Genomic DNA, 18,552 nt, shown 5'->3' on the forward strand with positions numbered 1-18,552 from the left:
AATAAAAAGAATGAATATTAAATAAAATTGTCTGCAATTCTTTCCTAATGAGATGCACATGGCGTGGGTGCAAAGTGATGCTCATGTCAGAATTTGTACTATGTGGGCATCTGACAGATGCGCCAAACACATACAAATATCATCAGATGCATCATTAAATATCCACTTATTTGTGCCTCTTTTGCGTCACACTTTGCACACCTTTGCCCACTGATCATTTTGTTGTGTTTTCCTTGTGAATGTGCCACCTCAAATAAATGACCTACAACTTTTAACGCATGTAAATACAACCTTTTTTCAATCATGTTCCAAAAAGGGAATGCAAACACTTATTTCAGTTTCCAAATTATCATGAACAGGTCAGATCAAGAACTGATCAATCGCAACACACCCATCAATGCCAGGCATCCAAAAACCACTGACAAAAGCTACCAGTACCTCCTCTGAAGATAGACTATTCCAGAGCGCTCCTGCGAAAATCCATTTCTACCAGTGTGGGTATACTCATCCCTTTAAACTGAGGGGATGTACACTCTCTACTAAAGTCTCTTAACTTTGCAGTCCTCTTCCCCACGAGGAACTCTCTAATACCTTGTGATTGTAAAAGTGCCCATTGATGGAGAAACGCTGCCTTCTGATTCTGCGCTGCTCTCTTGGCGTACGCCTGGTCCCCCTCCGACGCACTCCCACATCACTGCGCGTCCTCATCAGCTGGGGCAGGTCCTCCTGCTCTGCCTCTTCTGCATCTGCAAAGGGCGACAGGACACAAAAACAAGCAAAGTTGTTTATTAAACACAGCAAACGCAAGTTACCTGAGGCAGACCATTCCTTACGGCTGCTGGTTTCACAATATTCACTCCGACATATCTAGCTTTAGGTTTCCAAACGTGTTAATCATTATCCATAGGTTTTCAGATTTATTTTTGGTGTTGCTAAAATGAAGTCCTGACTTTCTATACCTACCTTTTATTTAATTTAAATAAGTAGTAGCGAAGCGGCAGGCCCATTCCTAGTGGCACTTCCAAAAGACCCCAGCACTGAATGGTGGATTCCTTCCAATTTTAGGAAAACCTGTTGGCAGTGTGGGGCTGCAGTTTAACAAAGCACTTTTGGCATGTGAAGATCTGAACCTGAGCAACAAAAGGCACAGCAGAAAGACTGAGGTCTTCAGTCTTAGTAGCAAACCGCAGAGAGCAGTCTCCTTGTCCAGCCACGCCACAATTGAGATGTTGTACAAAGCAGGGAAGACAACTGTTAACCGAAGCTAAGACAGTTCACTTTCATAGGGTACCTGACGCTGGAGACCCAATGGATGCAATGGAAAACAATTCCAAAAGGCTACTCATTTAATAATTGACAGGTGGATGCAATGGAGGAATTGTAGATGCAAACTGCTGCATTACTGAAGGAGAATGGACAACTGGAAACCCACACTCAAGAGTTGGAGAATTTCCAGATTTTCCTCAGTGCAACTTGTGCGATTCAGATGGCTCTGATTTGAAAGGCTGTTCTAATCCCTAGCTACACTAACAACGGATATATTCGGGGGCGTGGGGGGGGAACACCAACGAATATTCACTTGCGCCCATGAGGGAAGAGAGGAGAGTGGTTCAAGTATATGGAAGGGCTGGCATGATCGCTGCAGCCGGAGGCAGGCAGAAACGAAGCACCCAACCAAGGATGTGTAGAGACAGGAAAGTTCCTGGTTACCAAGACGATAAGCCACCCGCAAGAAATTCAGGCTAAAATCCTCATAATTACAGGCAAGAGAGCTCCATTTCGTTGTCTCACCACACGAGACACAGCAGAGCAAAACAATGCCCATTAAATCAAGGTAAACAGAGAGAAGCTGTTCCCATCAAATCGGAGGTGAAAAGACAAGTGTTGCTCATGAAATGCACTCTCACAGGCTTAGGTGATCAGAGATGGCAACATTAGGGAACACACAGCCCCTCCATCTTCATTCTCATTGCGTTGAGAAGGTGCACTAGGCCTTGTAACCGTCCAGGGTCCCAGGGCTTGAAGGATCCATTCTGCCCAATCCAGAGTCACCTTTCCCGTGAAGATATAATATGTTGCAGGAGCCAATGGTCTCCCTACGACCTTGGAACATTGTAGATTGAAACATGTAGCGGTGGTCCCAGGAGAAACCAACAGATATGGCTACCCAGTAGGAGAACTAAACCTTATAAAAGGTGTATATAAATTGCCTAAACTGACCAATGTGAATGCCAGATAGGTTTTGGGAAGGAACTTGATTTAAACCGAGTGACACACACACTCATGAGACCAGAACCCAGGAAAATTAATCTTTTTCTAGTGTGATCCCTGTTTTGTTGGATAATAAAGACAGTAAGCGTTGCCCCATGGCTGAGTCTTCCGTTCTTGCGGTAGGGAGCTTTAATGAGCCAGAGCATCTCACTACTGGTAATTGGGGTGACTGCTCTAGAGCCCCTGCCGTTCCTAAACAAGTGATAGCAGAGGGATGGTTGTTAAGACCTTTCTGCAGTAAGCCGGCTCATCCTGCCACATGCCCGAGGGGCTGAAGAAGAACGATCTGTGGAAACCGATGGCTAAAACCACGCAAGGAAAAACAAGAGAAGAGGTCGACAGGAGCTGCCTTTGAAGGAAATTCCTGCCCGCTTCGCGTGTGATCCCTAGCAGACCAGACGGGAGAGTGGCAGGTTGTGGGAGAGTCTGTATCCTGTGAGAAACCTGAAGATGTCTCCCTGTCTATACCTCGAGGACCCATTATCCAGGTGGCCAGGACACAGCCATCACTATTGGATCCAGTTCCTGGGGGTGGACCTTTGAGGGAGGATCACCTGGAGAGGAAGTCCTTGGCGGGTGAGAGGGGGACACGGATGAGGGGGACACGGATGGGTGAGACGCGGTATCCCCTTTCCTTTAACACCTTTTCCCCATCATTTCCCTTAGGACATTCAAAGACACTGCCCTCCCTTTTCTGGCATGAACACCTTTGCACCACACAACAGACAACGGACTAATGTTAAACCTGTGTACCTAGGAAGTCCCAACCTGAATGTTAGGCAAGGTCAGGCAATTGACGTAAATCACACACACCTGAGGGCCCTTCCTTTTCGCCAACGGGACAAAAGGTGGATCAAGAGAGCGCAGTATGAGGAAATCGAGTACAGCAGACAGCACGATGAGACAACTACCACCTGGCAGTTCAAAAGAGTGAGAAAGGTGTCAGGAATCTAGAGGGTAGCGGGGAAAGAAGTGCCATTGCCCTTTTCATCCCAGGCCTGCAGAACCTTCACGGAAGGGAGCCTAAGACCGCAAACAATAGCACAAGTGTCCTGCAGCAGATGTCAATGGTACACGGGCAAACCTATGCCGATAATCAGGAGCGAAGGGAAGCTCAAGCGCCCATGGTACCGCCTTGACACCAGAGAAGCCAAAAGCCATGCGGTTCATCACAGCCAGTGAGTCGAGGGGAGAAGTGATCAGAACCAGGCTGTGCTGAGTGAGAAAAAGTGGCAAGTTTTGAACTAAACCAGATGAACTTTGAAAGAACTGTTGAAAGTGTGAAGGGAGGACCAGCTACATAGAGAATGCAGCACTATGTGGGTGTTAACTCGAGAGACTCTGGTCAAGCCCCATATGAGAGACACTGCAAGTACCAGAAGGCCGTAGGAGTGCCAATGGAATAGGTCGAATTGGTCATACAGAGGGCCAAGAAAAATCCCTATACAATTGAAAGACTTTGATCTAGAAGTACTGTGAAACAAGGGAAGTGAAACCCATAAACCTTGAACTGTGTAACACGAGAGCATTAAAAGTGAAAAGGGGTGAACAACAATCACCCTGCTCGAGAGCCACAGTAAACCAGGTGAGGAGAGGCTAAGAATGGAGAAAGGTCAGAGCCCGGCGGAGGTGGATCGAAGGGTGAAAAGTGAATACCCCGACATTGAGAAAAGTAAAAACAAAAATAAAGAAACAGCAAGAGTGTACCCGAAGGAGCGATGCCAGAGATGAAGCGATCAGCCGAGAACTAGCCGTCTAAAGGGGTCCGATCCCGGCAGAGGAAGATCCAAGGGTGAAGCCATCACCCGAGAACAGACAGTCAAGAGGGGTCCGAGCCCAAACAAGGGAAATCCAGGGGCAAAGCTATAATCGAAACTTTAAGTGGAAAATGATGCAAAGGATACCAGGGAAGTGAATACCAGGAGGGGGCGAGTCTAGAGTCCCAGGAAACATTTAAAGAGACATTAAGATTTGTGGATTACAATTGAGAAGGGTCAGCCCAGGAGAAGGGGATCCAGGGGGGAAGCCATCACCCTATCTGAACTGTGAATTGCGATTTGAAAAGTCAGCCCAGAAGAGGGGGCCAAAGGGGTGAATCATTATCACCCTAGTGAACTTTGATTTGTTAAAAGGAAACCATGTTTGTTTTGGTTATTTGAACACATCAGGCCCCGAACGCAAGAGACTTTAAAAAGGAAACAAGACTTGACGGGTCCTCAGAACTGCCATTGGTATTGCCGTCTCGTACTGGAGAAGCCGAGACAGTACTGTTCTCCAAGCTCCCACACACCCCTGTGCTCAAAACGTGGGGAAGGAAGGCCCAGGCTACCGCATACTACCATATCATTTGAGAACACTTCTTTCTTTTCCTGAAGACTATCCCACACCCTTTTTGTATTAGTTGTGAGGATTGGCAATAGGTTTCTTAGTATAGGCCCTTTTTATTTTGACACAACGCCACTAGGAATGCCTTATTTTTCATTTGATGGCCGACGCTTGTTCCCATTGGAGATTTAGGTTTAGATTATGCGTTTTTCCAAAGACTGATATGCAAATGGATATTTCCCATCTGTGAAAGGTACAGTGAGGAAAAAGCGTGTGCTGCACGAACAGGTTATCATGCCATGTTCTTTCTGGAGAGGAGCGCCTGCTACCTTTTTGAAATATTTGCAAGGAACTTGAGGTTGGTCACCCTAAGTTACCTGGGGGCAACCAGACGTGGACTCCCTGCTCACTATGCTCAGAGGGGCGCAGCTTCACCTCACTGATGAGGCCCAACAAGGCTGAAACAAGTGTATGGGGTTGCTGCTGGTACTCTTGTTCAGAGAGGAATTGCCATAGCATTTCGGTGCTGGACTGCCCATGTGGGTGGGACAAAGACTGTTATGCAAATGGATATTTCCCATCTGTGAAAGGTGCAGTGAGCAAAAAGCGTGTGCTGCAAACTCTCATCTCAGAACAGGTTATCATGCCATATGTTCTTTCTGGAGAGGAGCGCCTGATACCTTTTTGAAATATTATGTGTTTTTCCAACCTACATACTCTTTTCATTGTTCAATAAACACCCTTGAACTGTGATCATTTGCATCTTTCTTACTGTTGTCACCACAAGTTTCTCACAGTCCGAGGAGCTACAGCGAACCACAGAGTGCAAGTTTAGACTCAGCTATTTGGCAAATGTGGGAGGAAGGAAATGTTCTGCTTCATGTTTTGTGTTGCATTTTTCGATCTGTTTAAGGATTAACCGTTCTTTAGGCAGCCAGTTTCGGCTGTCAGCTTAAACGGTCAGCTTAGCTTGCAGATGAAAAAACTTTGAGAAAAAAACAATAAAGGTATCCTTGTGAGTTAGGCAATTTAGCTTGATTCATCGATGATTATGTATGGTCTACCAGTGTGTAGGTGTTAGCGGGAGAAGCTAGCTTATATCACAAAGGTGGTTTCCTAATTTCTCTCTTTGAGATGTATTCCTACATGGCGCGCTATAGAAGAGGGACCATGTGACTTAATGGTTTACCCTGTTGGTGAGGCAGGAAGACGGCTGTGTGTGTGTGTTACGTCATGTTGTCGTTGTATTTGGATAATTGATAAGTGAGCATATATGCTGAAGGGTCAGGTATCAAGAATTATTCCTCTAGGGTATTGGTGACGTCACCAGCAAGGTTGTTTAATAGGACTTGAGGTGCACTGGAAGTGGTGGATTTCACTGATTAAATTGTTAATTGGGTTTAAGAACCAATATTGTGCCATTGGGGCAGAGCTTGATGAGCTCACGAGTGGGGTTGTGATTTGAGCCTTGAGGGGGCAAAGGGCCGCAGTAGTGCAGTGTGCGGAGCACGCCCACGTTAATGGTGGTGAGCCGTAGAGGCTAAGGAAAATATTTTATTGCACTATCATTATTAGGAGACATGGTATTTGAGAGACAGTATTGAGATTGTGAATTACAAAATTGCCAGGAAATATTGGATGTGTCGAAATCCCAATTTGAGGTCAAGTAAGTATTGACAAGTGTTATACAAAGTGATGAAATGTGGGAGACACCGCTTCAACACTTATGCAAGTCCCTCCCGCGGTATCAAGACAAAATATGCAAATATAGCATGGAATGGACTTGCAGTACTGAGGGCAACTGGGCAAAGCCATGGCCCAAAGACGGAACCTTTTCCAAATGTGTGCAGCAACAATTGACCACTTATATAAATGCAGCCTATAAGGGGAACAAATTAAGCAAGAGACTGGCCATATTACAGTTATGGAAAATATTTCAGGACGAGGAAGGGGACTCGATCCAGCGGCATTGGATGCCGAGTCAATGGCATAAGGAGGGAGAATGGCCCTCGGCTCTCCCTCCTCCTCAAACAGCAGACGTAGATGCAGCAGAAAGTAAGGTATTTTTCCCTGTAAAAGAGTTAAAAGCAGCGGCAGGATACACCAATCCCACTTTCGCCCCTCCAGCGTATAGTGGCATAAAGCAAGCAGGTAAAGAAACACAAGATATCAGCAGCGAATGTAAGGAGCGTGGTGAACTGTAAGCAGAGCTACAGGAGAATGACTTGGGGAAAACAGGAGTTTGTGAGGGCCGATAATTGATAGTTACGAATGAATGGGTAGGCGGACAGATATTGCTCAAACTGAATGGGAAAGCCACAAGTGAGGCAGTGCACATGGGTAAGGAACTACCGAGTAGTAAAGATGTGGAGGAGGAAGCTAAAGGATGGGCAGAGATAATGGAGCAAGTACATACAATGGAAAGGGAAGAGAAGGAGAAAAGCCAAAGTTTGCAAAAAGAGAGAGAGCGAGCACGAGGATGAGAAGAAAAGGACAAGAGAAAACAGAGAGAGCTAGAGGTCATAGCAAGGAGGAGAGCAGAAGGAGAGCAGGAAAAGCAATTACAAATAATGAAAGAGAAAAGGAGGTTAGGAGTTGAGCGGTTTGTTAAAGAACGTCAACGCAGGAAAGAAGAGGAGCAGCGATGTGGGACAGACTGGGCAGAGAGAGATGCTCTTTAAAGGCGGTGGATAATAAGATGGACTTGGCAAGTTTAGATGATGATGATGGGGAATGGATAAGAAAAAGTTAGAGGAACTCTACAGGAGTAGGAGAAACAGCACAGCTGTCCCACGGGCAGAGAGGAGTTCTACTGGCCCCTCGGAGATGGGGGAATGCGGGATTACAGATCGAGCCAAGCAAAAGCAGCAGAAAGACTTAATGTTAAGGAGGCTTAGCTTTGAGGACGAGAGAGAAGGGGACAGGGACAGTAGGATCAGGACCATGGAGCCAGACGAGGATCCGCAGGGGAGGGAGGATGAAGAAGAGGGAAGACCCTCTCATGCTCCAGGGACGCAAGCCCTGATAGAGACACAGTATGTGGAGGCGAAGAAGACATGGAAAGACGAGAAGAGGACATCTAAGCGCTACTTCCGGGTCCGAGGGGTGGCTCACGCCGTGCGTGCAATATTACTCTGTTCACCGCCACTAAAGACATGGGGAGACAGGACGGAAGGACAATACTGACAGTTCCCATTATTGGAGAAGGGTGGTGGGCGGCCTTAGTATATTCCGTGGCAGCAAATGGATAAGGACAATTTAAGATGCAAGCTACCTTTGTTGACTGCTGGGGCTGGGAAACGGATTCATGAGCTCGAAAGACCGACAGCAGAGATGACATTAGCAGTGGGTGACATGAAGAGTTTACTGTCAGCCATTCTTGGGGATGTAGCAGACGATATATGGAAAATAGTAAGGTATCCCGGAGTAACTGCACAGAACATGGCACACAAGGGTGCGCTGTTCAATAACTGCTCAGCGACCTTATGGCAAGCTTTAAGGGTGCAATACCCAGATTCCTCAAATATAAGTGCAATTATGGCACACAAAATGCATGAGGATGAAGACGCACTTTAATATATTCAAGAAATTCAGGATCAATGGCGTCTTGAGACAAGAGAGCCGTGGTACAAAACAGTGGGGTTATTTGCCACATATTATGTCAAAGGTTGCCCAAGTAGGTGCAAAAACAGTTTAAGAAGCTAGTGGGGATGGAGGCTAAGCCGTGGTCACAAATTCAGCTAATCATATTGCACTATTGTACGCTATTGCTAGAGAATGCAAGAAAGAAGCGTGAGGAGAGAAAACAGGAAGCTAGTGCAGAAGAAGTTTTCCAAGTACACAATGGAAGGGACAATGCTAATGAGTGGGGAAGGTTATACTCTGCATATGCAGAATAGACCGCAAATAGCAGGGGGAGGCTTTGCAAGGCGAGGGGATATGAATCAGTTGCCACAGGGAAGAGGAGGGGCACCTCAGCGAAGAGGATTTGAGTATCAAATCCAACAGGGGGCAGAAGGGTTTCATGTGGGACAGCAAAAACCGATGGGGAGTCCTGTACAATGTTAGGTGTGTGGGCGGATGAGTGACATTTCTCAAGTGTGTCGGGACAGGGGTGGGATGCACCAGAATGGGGGAATGCAGCACCAACCCACGTCAGATAGAGCAGACTGACTTTTATTTCCAGGATGACACGCAAGTATAGACATACGCTCCATTAAAAACGCAGACACAGGACATGCAAATGCAGCCATATCACCCTGTGAAACATGCGCTTCGCAGACACAGGGACACATGCAGCCATCATAAACCAGCACAGCAGGCACCAGCACAGCAGAGCGTCATAACCACGACACATGCAGACTCTGCGATGCTGACTCCTGTGCGAAAGCTGGGAGGGGGCCACTGTTGTAGGTGGCAATCCATTCACAGGGACGGGAATGTCATTATACCCACAATACGACAGCCCACAGGCAGACCGGATGTGTTCAATCCTATTCATTACACCCAATCCGGCTGAGGAACCACGTATAAGGTTGACAACAGGTGACAAGACTTTCTTTTCTCGTAGATACGGGGGCGACTCAGTCCTTTATTAGGAAAGGAAGATACCCAATGTCAGGCATTACCATGAATGCGCAGAAATTCTCTGGAGCTACGGACTTGGTTCCTTTTACTGACAAACTTCCACTTTCTGTAGTAGAACGCGGCCTGGCCATGCCACAGTTAAATTCCCGACAGACACCGGTTAACATAATGGGTAGAGACATGATGAGAAGACTTAACATGACCATTTCACTCACAGGATAGTGTGGTCGACACCAGGAATTCATTACATGAAGGCGAGGGAACTCATTCAGGCATATTGCGGGCAGCCGGTAGAGAGGGGGTTCCAGCAGACATTGAGTTGTTTCAATATGGAGTGTAAGAGTTGATAGTGTGGCTCCCAGGGATACACGACAGGCATACCCAAAGAGTTCTTATTCAGACCAGAGATTCCCCTAGATGAACCAGAAGGAAAAGTGATCCTAATCGAACTTGAGGCAGTCCTAGTGAGAGACGATAAAATAGTATTGCATGGGACTGACGACACAGGACGTCATGGAGAACAGTGATTGCAGTGGGGGAGGGATACAGGTTGAATGACGTGACAGATGAGGAACAATTTCAAGACGATCGATCAGACCACAAGGTGGTGTTTGAGTGACAATACATTACAGGGAAGTGCCACAGAAAATGCACCACCACCATTTCTTGAGGAAGACTTGGGACAAGTACCCAGTGTCTTATAGACCAGTGTTCCCTGTAACATGGGTCTGATAAAAGGGATAGGGGCAGTCAAGATAAACCTTAAACCAGGGGCTATTTTAGCAATGGCAAGACAGTACCCCCTATCAAAGGAAGCCGACAAAGGTATTTATGAAACAATCGCTGCACTAGTGAAGCAAGGCATTCTGGTAGCCTCAGTTGTGGCATTTTATTCAGGATTTGCATGCCTTGAACCAAATTGTTGAAGCAGAATTCCTGTTAGTTCCTAACCCAGCGACAATTCTGTGTAGCATCCCAATGGATGCTACACATTTCGTGGTAATAGACTTGAAGAACACCTTCTCCTCTATACTGCTCCATGAAGTCACAGGACTGGACTTCATTTCTATATAGAAACTGCAAGTAGAAACACACAAGATTACCACATGGACACTGCGAATTACCTTCTATCTTTAATAGGGTCCTACAGATGGATTTCAGCCACATACAGATGGGGAGGATGACATTTTGATTTGTAGCAAGTCAGAGAAAAAGTGTCAAAACGACTCAGTATATTTGTTGACAGTATTGGCTGAGAAGGGTTACAAGGTGGACAAGGCTAAATTACAATCATGCCAGGAGGAAGTGCTATATATCGGGAAACTGAGATCGCAGAAAGGGTGAAAAATGACTCCAGAAAGGGTGGAGACGATCTGCAGAACGCCAATGCCAAAAGCAGTGAGAAATGGAGCAGTTCTTGGGCCTCTGCAATTATTGCAAAGCCTGGGTGTTTGATTATAGAACATAAACGAGACCCTAGTTTTGTGGACTCAGGGAGGCACAGAGAGGGGACGGCAAGCTGATATGGAGCCATGAAATGGCTGAAGCATTTGAGTAGCCGAAGAAAGCAATAAGCACAGCTCCAGCGTTAGTGTTCCCAGACTACCATGACTAATTCTCTTTGTTCTCACACAGAAGACTACCCTTGGGCCCAAGCCACTGGCCTATTACAGTGTATGTTTAGACCCGTTAATGACAGGACATTATCCATGCAAACAAGCACTGGCTGCTGCCACATTCGCGGTAGAAATGTCAGTGAGTATTAGGATGGGGTGCAGCACCATGCTTTATGTGGACCATGCCCTCTTTGCAATCCTCGAAAGACCCAAGAGTATGTTGACCACACAGGGAGCTTCTGGATATGAGGTAATTATCTTGAATCCAGAAATAAAGGTAGTGAGGTGCAGAACTGTAAAACCCGGCTACAGTTCTAGCTGAACCAGTGGAGGTGGGAGACTATGTACACGACTGTACTACGTATATTGAACAGTATGACGAGCTTCCCAAAGCGGGGGAGAAGCCACTTGAGTGGGGAGAAGTGGTTTATATTTATGGGTCTTCAACAATAGACCAGACAATGGGAGAAAGACACACGGGGATGGTAGTAGTGAAAATAAAGACAGACGGGACAGCCGAAGTAATAGCAAGCACAAGATAGCCGTCAAATTTTTCAGGGCAGCGGCAGAATTAGTGTGTTTTTTTCATAATGGCATTAGAAGCACGCAGGGACCAAGAAGTAACAGTGTATTCCGATTCGGCCTACATGACGTCTAGCGTACACTCTGGTCCGTCACAATGACAGAGGAGGGGCTTCCGACTTGCTGACGGCACACAGGTGCAGCACATCCCCTATTGGGCAGGCTCATAGACGTGCTTCAACGCCCATCAGCCATTGCAAAGAGCCAGGGCCACATGAGGGGGGAGGACTTGGTGTCCCGGGGTAACGAAGCCGTGGAAGCAAAACACGCAGCATACTTCCCTGAAGTAACTGATTTTGATACATCATCGAACACACATATCCGTGTGTACAATATGATCCTAAAGGAAGGCTATAATACCTTGCTATAAGAATTTTATATAGTGTGGAAAGAATCTGTCTGCAATCCCCCGAGTCGGCAATGTAGGCCAGTGAAGCAGTTTCCGGGGGTTCTATCGGGTAAGAGGGCCACTTGGCAGCCACAGAAGCCCGCAACCTAGAACGTTAGAGGTGTTCCAACCCCGAGTTCCCATGACCAGGTTTCCATGTGGTGGGAGTGATGAAATGACCCTCTGGAAAAACGTCTGCTAAGCCCTTGTAGCCTAAGCGTTCCCATCCTGACTGAATCACCTTGTCTCATGTGGGTTTTATTTCAGGGAATTTCCATAAGAGGAGCAAGCAGTAATAGGGTTTCTCTGTGCCCATGTGAGCAAATATTAAGTGCCATGCGTGCAGTGTGGAGGCGACCGGTTCATAGGGACAGTCGTCTCTATATCGCCAATCCAATATCAGCGTCTTTAGATCGGAGTCAGTTGCAGCCAGAGCCTCCAATTTTACATGCAGGGGGGAAGGGGAGCTGTCATGTGGTACCAGAACATGGCAAACTGTGCCTGTGTCGCTATCCTTTACAGTTCTAGATTAAGGGTGGTGAATCCCCCTTTGTCATTAGAGTATGTGATCTCAACCCATTTCTTGCAGACCGCCCCGGAGTACCATAGAAACTGTGCAAATAGACTGTGCATTTTGGCTAAGTATGGTTTTCGCTGCCACACAGGGACGTTAAAGTGTACAGCAGCTTGGGGAGTATTATCATCTTGATCAGCGAGAGTTTAGCAACAGGTGAGAGCGGGAGGGCTTTCCACTTATGTATTTTGGATTCTGTATATGATTTTGGATTCTGTATATGAATTGAGTGAGAAATAGTTGTCCAGTAGCATGGATAAATGGGAACGTGAAACTACCACCCCTAAATATTTGATGTGGTCTGGGGACCAGCGCAGCGAGGAAGTACCTCGGCAGTCACAAGTGGCATCAGTGAGGGGGAATATTTTGGATTTCGAGAAATTGATCATGAAGCCACAGAGTGTCGCCCAATGTGTGCGACATCATCGAGGATTGGGGCCAAATTGGATATGGGTTCTCGGATGTACAATATTACATTGTCCGTATAGAGGGAGACTATGTCAGGGGCCCCATGCAGCCGGATGACCGTGGTGTACTCTATGTGTTCCGTCATAGGCTCGATGGCCAGGGAAAACAGGATAGGGTAGAAAGGGAACCTTTGACGGGCTCCCCTTTCAAGCTTGAATGATGTGGACGTGCAGGCATTAACAAGAACCCTAGACAGTGGATGTGTGTATAGGAGTTTGATGTACTTTATCATGTTCGGGTCAAATCCCATCACCTCCAATGTTGAAAATAAGTAATCCCAGGCCACCATGTCGAATGCTTTTTGGGTGTCTATAGTTACCACTACTGCTTGTGCAACGGGGTCAATTCTAGCCATAATGTTGACAAATCTCCTGGTGTTCAGGGTGGTAGACCTTCCTAGAATGAAGCCAGCCTGGTCGGGGTGGACCAAGTGTGGCATTAATGGGAGAAGGCGATTGGCCCGAACTTTCGCATATATTTTAGTATCGCAATTAATGAGGGACAGGGGTCTATATGAGCCACAATCATTTCTAGGCTTGTCCGGTTTCAACATTACAGTGATTAGAGCTTCCGTCAAGGACTCTGGAAGAACATGAAGAGGGAGGGATTCCTCCCAGACCGAAAAGAGAACTAGGCTAGTGCTGCGGTGTATTCTTGATAGAATTTGTCCGTGAGGCCTTTGAGACCGGGGGCCTTGCTTTTGTGAAGGGCGGAGATGACCGCTACAATCTCCTCTAGGGAGATCAGAAGTTCCAGTTCCTCTTTGATTTGGGTGTTTAAGGAGGGCAATGGGGTGTTCTGTATAAGGGTTCGAATAGCTTGGATGTTGCTTGGTTTTGGTGCAGTATATAGGGTATGGTAGAATGTACAGAACACCACAGCCATGTCAATATCTGACCATTTATTGTTACCATGCATGTCTAGGATACAATCTGCATGGTCCCTGGCATGTTCCAGATCAGAAAACTCTCGGCAGTGTCCTTCCCGGCCTATCACCCTCACCATACCTCCTGGCTGCAGTCGGGTGAGAGAAGTACTGTGTTTCACGTACAGCGAGGGCCTCGAACCTCTCCAGTTAGGAACAGATTTTTGCCAGGAGTGCAGGGTTCCCTCCTAATGCATTTAAGTACCCCTGCCTCCCTCGATATTGCCATGCCTCTGAAATATACTTTGAATGCTTGCCATCTGGTACTGTGGGAGGTGTCTTCAGATGGATTGGTCTCGGAAGGTGCCGATATCGGACTTGATGTCTGCTTTGAATGCCACATCCAGCAGTGCCGTGGATTTAAACCTCCAGGCGCAACCTCACATGCTTGTTTTAAATTTCAGAGTGAGTGAAATCGGGGCATGGTCAGAGAGGGTTCGGGGACCAATGCACACATCTACCACCTTCCCCATCAATGAACTAGAGATGAAGAGAGATCAATGCGGGACAACATATTGTGTATCAATAAATGAAAAGTATATTCCCTCGCTTTTGGGTGTGTGGTGCGCCAGGCATCCCTTAGTTCAAGTGCCTGCATGGTGCACAACAGTTGGCAGACCGCACGTGTTTGAGGGCGGGGACACTTGTTAGTCCTGTCTAGTGTAAGGTCCAGGATGAGATTCATGGCACCACCCTATATCATGGGAGGCCAAGGTATGCGGCCAGGATGACGTTGAGCTGTGTAAAGAATTCAGGTGAGTCTGTATTGGGACAGTAAGTGTTTATAAGTATACGTTTTAGTCCTTCAAGGACACCATGTATTACAAGGAATCTACCATCCGGGTCTAGATGGGTATGTTTAGATACATATTTCACAGGGTTCATAGTGATAATACCGAATCAAAAAATCTCGAAAACAAAAATCTCGAATACAAAAGGCCGAAAAAAAAATATCGAATTTTTTTTTCAATGTGTTTTTTTCAAAATGGGGGGGTTCTCCCCCCCCCCCCCCCAACCCCCCTTTTTTATTTTTTTTTATTTTACCCCTTTTTTTTACTTACCTGACACCAAAAACATATATAAATAAATAAATAAAAAATTCGATATTTTTTTTTTCCGAGATTTTTGTTTCGGGCTTTTTGTCATTCGAGATTTTGTTTGAGATTTTGACTGACCACCATTTCACAGATTTGTGGATTAGCACCATGACTCCTCTAGAGTGAGTAGAGAATGAAGTAGAGAATCTGCCCCCCCCCCCATGAGCTAGCTATGTTGCGGCAAGTGTTGCCTTTGACATGCGTTTCTTGTAAGAACAGTACATTGGATTTGTGCGTAGGATATCATTATGCATGGTGAAGTTCCACAGCCCTCGAATGTTCCAGCTTAGTATTTTCACGTGTTGTGCCATTGCCCTTTTCGCAAATAATGGATGTCCCTGACAGTGCATGTGGTAGCAGTGTCTAGGGTATGAAGATCCCATTTGCCTCTGAACCGCGTTGCCAGTGATTTAGTAATTACCAGCTGTTGTTCCAGTGGGTAGACGAAACAAGCACTCTGGTAGTAACTTACATAACAGGCATATTGAATGGTTTCATAGTCGAATTGCAACCCCTTTTGTATGTGTCCCCGCTCCTCCCTCACTGCCGCCCCCAACCCAGCAGTGTGAATCTCTACCCCTTCCATATCCTCAACTATCCGCATTTGCCAACAGGGCAAAAGGACCCCGAACAGAATTTGTCAAATTGGCAACTGCAAGTAGGAGTGCCATTGCTGCACAGTAACAATCGACAAAGAGGCTTTAACGTCCTCTTTACGGCTAAGATTCAGGTGGCGAATTTAAGGTATGTTACCAAGAGCAAATAACATTGCATGCGGAATAGGCATAGATATATCGGAGTATGGGTTGGTTAGTCCTCTTCTGGGTGCTCCTCCGGAGGACCGGGCAGTGGGATTTGCGCTTCGATGAAAGTCACCGCTCACTGGGCACCATAAAGAAGTACAGCTTGCCTCAGAATTGTAATTTAAGGCGGGCCGGGAATAACATTGCAAACTGAATATTTTGTTCCCCGAGCAGCTTCTTGACTCCAACAAATTGCGCCATTCTAGCTGCAAAGGAATAGAGAAGTCTGGGAACATGCGGACAAATTGGGATCCAAGTCTTAATTCCTTCTTTTCCCGGGCTAGGCGAAGAAGTGTCTCTCTGTCCCGGTAGCTCAAGATTTTTGCTATATTAGGCCTGGGAAAGTCTCCTGGCTTCGATTTGGGTGATAGGGCGCGGTGTGATCGCTCTACTGTAAAAGAACGGAGATAGGGTGGGCTGATCCAGCAGGTCCTTGAGAAGATTTTCAACAGCAATCTCCATATTACCTGTCAGGGCATTCTCCGGAACCACTACTATCCTGACATTATTTCTCCAGGAGCACGATTCAAGGTCATTGCACTTGCCTTTAACTTGTTTCATGTCTCTGGAGAGAGTGGCCACTGTGTCCTGAAGTGTGCGGATGTTATCCTCATTGGTGGCAATTCTATTCTCTGCTTCAGTTATCCAAGCTACCTCCTGTGCCAACTGGGAGCATATTGAGGCGACAAAGGCATTGATATATTGATGGAGCCGCGGTACGAGGGGCTGATGATGGTTGATGAGGTTGGTTTGGGACTTCTCGCAGTGCTGGTTAAGCGAACTTGTCCATTGCGCCCACTCTCTTCCCTCCGCCAGCCCCTTTGGTCATGACTGGTAATTGCTGGGATGGGCAGTACTGGTACTGTAAGGTAGGGCCGGTGGGTTGGGGACCACTGCTTGGACTCTGTAGGTCCAGTGACTCAACTGAGACTAAGGGTCAGATCTGGGTGGCAGATATGGGGTCCCTCGTGGGGGGGGGGGGTCGAGTGGTGTTGTATCGTGGAAAGTCTTGGCGAATGCTCATATGGAGTGTAGTTTGTCTCTTGGAGCAGAGGTGATGGGCTATGTGCGCTCTTTCCCCTGCAGCGATAAGCCAACCCGCTTGACGGTTCCGAGTAGAAGTGTGAGTTATCCACGTGCCTAGAGAGCTCTGTATGTTGATCTGGAGTGTAAATTCAGGGGCCCCCTTTACTTTGAACAGAATGTGGGGAGGGAAACAGTTAGCACTGTGTATTGCTAGGAGGTGTGTCTCTAGGACACGCCGTTCCAGGATGCAGTATAAAGGTTTTGGCCTGCACTTAGGTGTTGGGGTTCTCCCTCTGGGGTGGTGTCAGTGCATCTCATCAATGTGCTACTAGGTGATCAGCTGGATTCCCACGGGGGGTCAGGCACTGATTGAGCAGGGCGGGGGGCTTTCAACTGAGGTAGGGAGTCCCTCAGGCAGGCAGGGACTTTTGTGGTATTGTGGGAGAGTTGTCTGATCTCTATGCAGAGGTGTGAGTGCTTGCTGCGGGGTGATGCCCACCTCACGGGTGGCCTATCACTGATGTACTCAGCCCATCTGTATTGCTTGAACTTGTGGGAGCAGTGCCACAAATACAGAGTGCGGGGAGGGGGTTCCATAACTCAGCGGCCCTTGCGTGTTAAAAGTCTTATGAAGGCCCTGTGGTGTTCAGAGACCCCAGTGGGATGAGTTGAGGGTGGCTGCGGGTATAGGGGGAGGCTCTCACCTTATGCATATCCAGTGTGTGGTGGTTACAGGATCTGCAGGCAGTTCCACTGTCTCAGCCAGTAGTTATTGCCGCGGCCCCCTGCACCGTGGGAACTGCCGTGCAAAGGGGAGCGGGTGGCGAGGTTGACTCCTGGGATCGTGAGTAAAGCCGGATCATCAGGTAAAGTAATCGTGCTCCTGCAGCGCACCCCTACATCCAACAGAGCCAGTGTTCAGCATTGGTCCCAGGGTGCGCCTTCCCTCACGGGATGAGAGGCAGGTGAAAACTCTCTGTATGTGGCCCAGGAGGTGGGGGGGCAGGCGGGTGAAGCTGGAGTTGCGCAAGGGTCTCCCTTGCCACGGATGGGATGCAGGGGAGGCTGGCGGGTCCGTGACTCAGGGCAGGTCCGCCGCAAGAGGGGAGCGGAGGTCACGGTTGTCCGATGTCGGCGGAGGTGAGTCTATTGATGGTGGGAGCCTCAATTTCATGTTTGGATCTGGTCGAGGGCCGTCTGGGCTCCACGGGCATATGGTCGGTAGGGAGCAGAGGGCTCGCTGGGCATTCAGATGCAGCAATTATGCCAATGGGGTTTGTGAGCGGGCAGAACCGATACCACAGGATAAGCTGGGGTAGTGCCCCAGCCTCAGGGCGGACAGATGTGAATATTCACGTGCCAGGGGGACTCCCAGCACCTGGGCAAGTAAGTGGGGCAGGCTCTGCCTTCAGAGACCCGCCGTGCTCCTAATGTGTCCAGCCGTCGCACGGTGTGTTTGGGTGCTCCGCTTCGATGATCAGTGTTACTGGAGATTCCGGAGGTCCGGGAAGGACGATCGAGAGCCACAGTGGGTGGTGGGTAAGGGACCTGGGGCGAGGCTCCGCCACTGCTCCAGTACGCAACAAAGCAGCCCCGAGCACAGAGCCCGCCAAACGAGCAGAGAATCGGTCTGATGGTGCAGCACAGTTACAGCGTTCCAATGCTGTATATTGAAGGCTGAAGAAGAAACAAAAACACCACCCTTTCAGCTCGGTTTCTCGTGTGGTGGAATGTTACAAAGCAAAGCATTCATTTTCCAGGCTGCACAACAGAATTCTGGGTGAGATGGGGATGTTCAGTGTCCCCCAGGGATGCTTTGTGGCAACAGGAGAACACAGGCAAGCTAGTAATTCCAATAGCAGTACTACAGATTATGCTCCTGCAACTGCA

The 18,552-nt window shown here is 47.7% G+C and overlaps 1 protein-coding gene across 9 annotated transcripts in view; it reads right to left on the minus strand.

Annotated features, from left to right (window-relative positions):
• Positions 1-18,552, minus strand: part of RASSF2 (Ras association domain family member 2) — a 466,003-nt gene that overhangs the window by 66,627 nt on the left and 380,824 nt on the right. For all 9 annotated transcript variants that reach the window (XM_069618869.1, XM_069618868.1, XM_069618871.1 and 6 more), the window contains one exon: positions 592-746. In XM_069618869.1, the coding sequence (XP_069474970.1) occupies positions 592-746 (155 nt within the window). The remainder of the gene's footprint in view (positions 1-591; positions 747-18,552) is intronic.

The sequence above is a fragment of the Ambystoma mexicanum genome, chromosome 10 (assembly GCF_040938575.1).
Source record: "Ambystoma mexicanum isolate Mex_15411 chromosome 10, UKY_AmexF1_1, whole genome shotgun sequence".
NCBI classification, from domain to species: Eukaryota; Metazoa; Chordata; class Amphibia; order Caudata; family Ambystomatidae; genus Ambystoma; species Ambystoma mexicanum.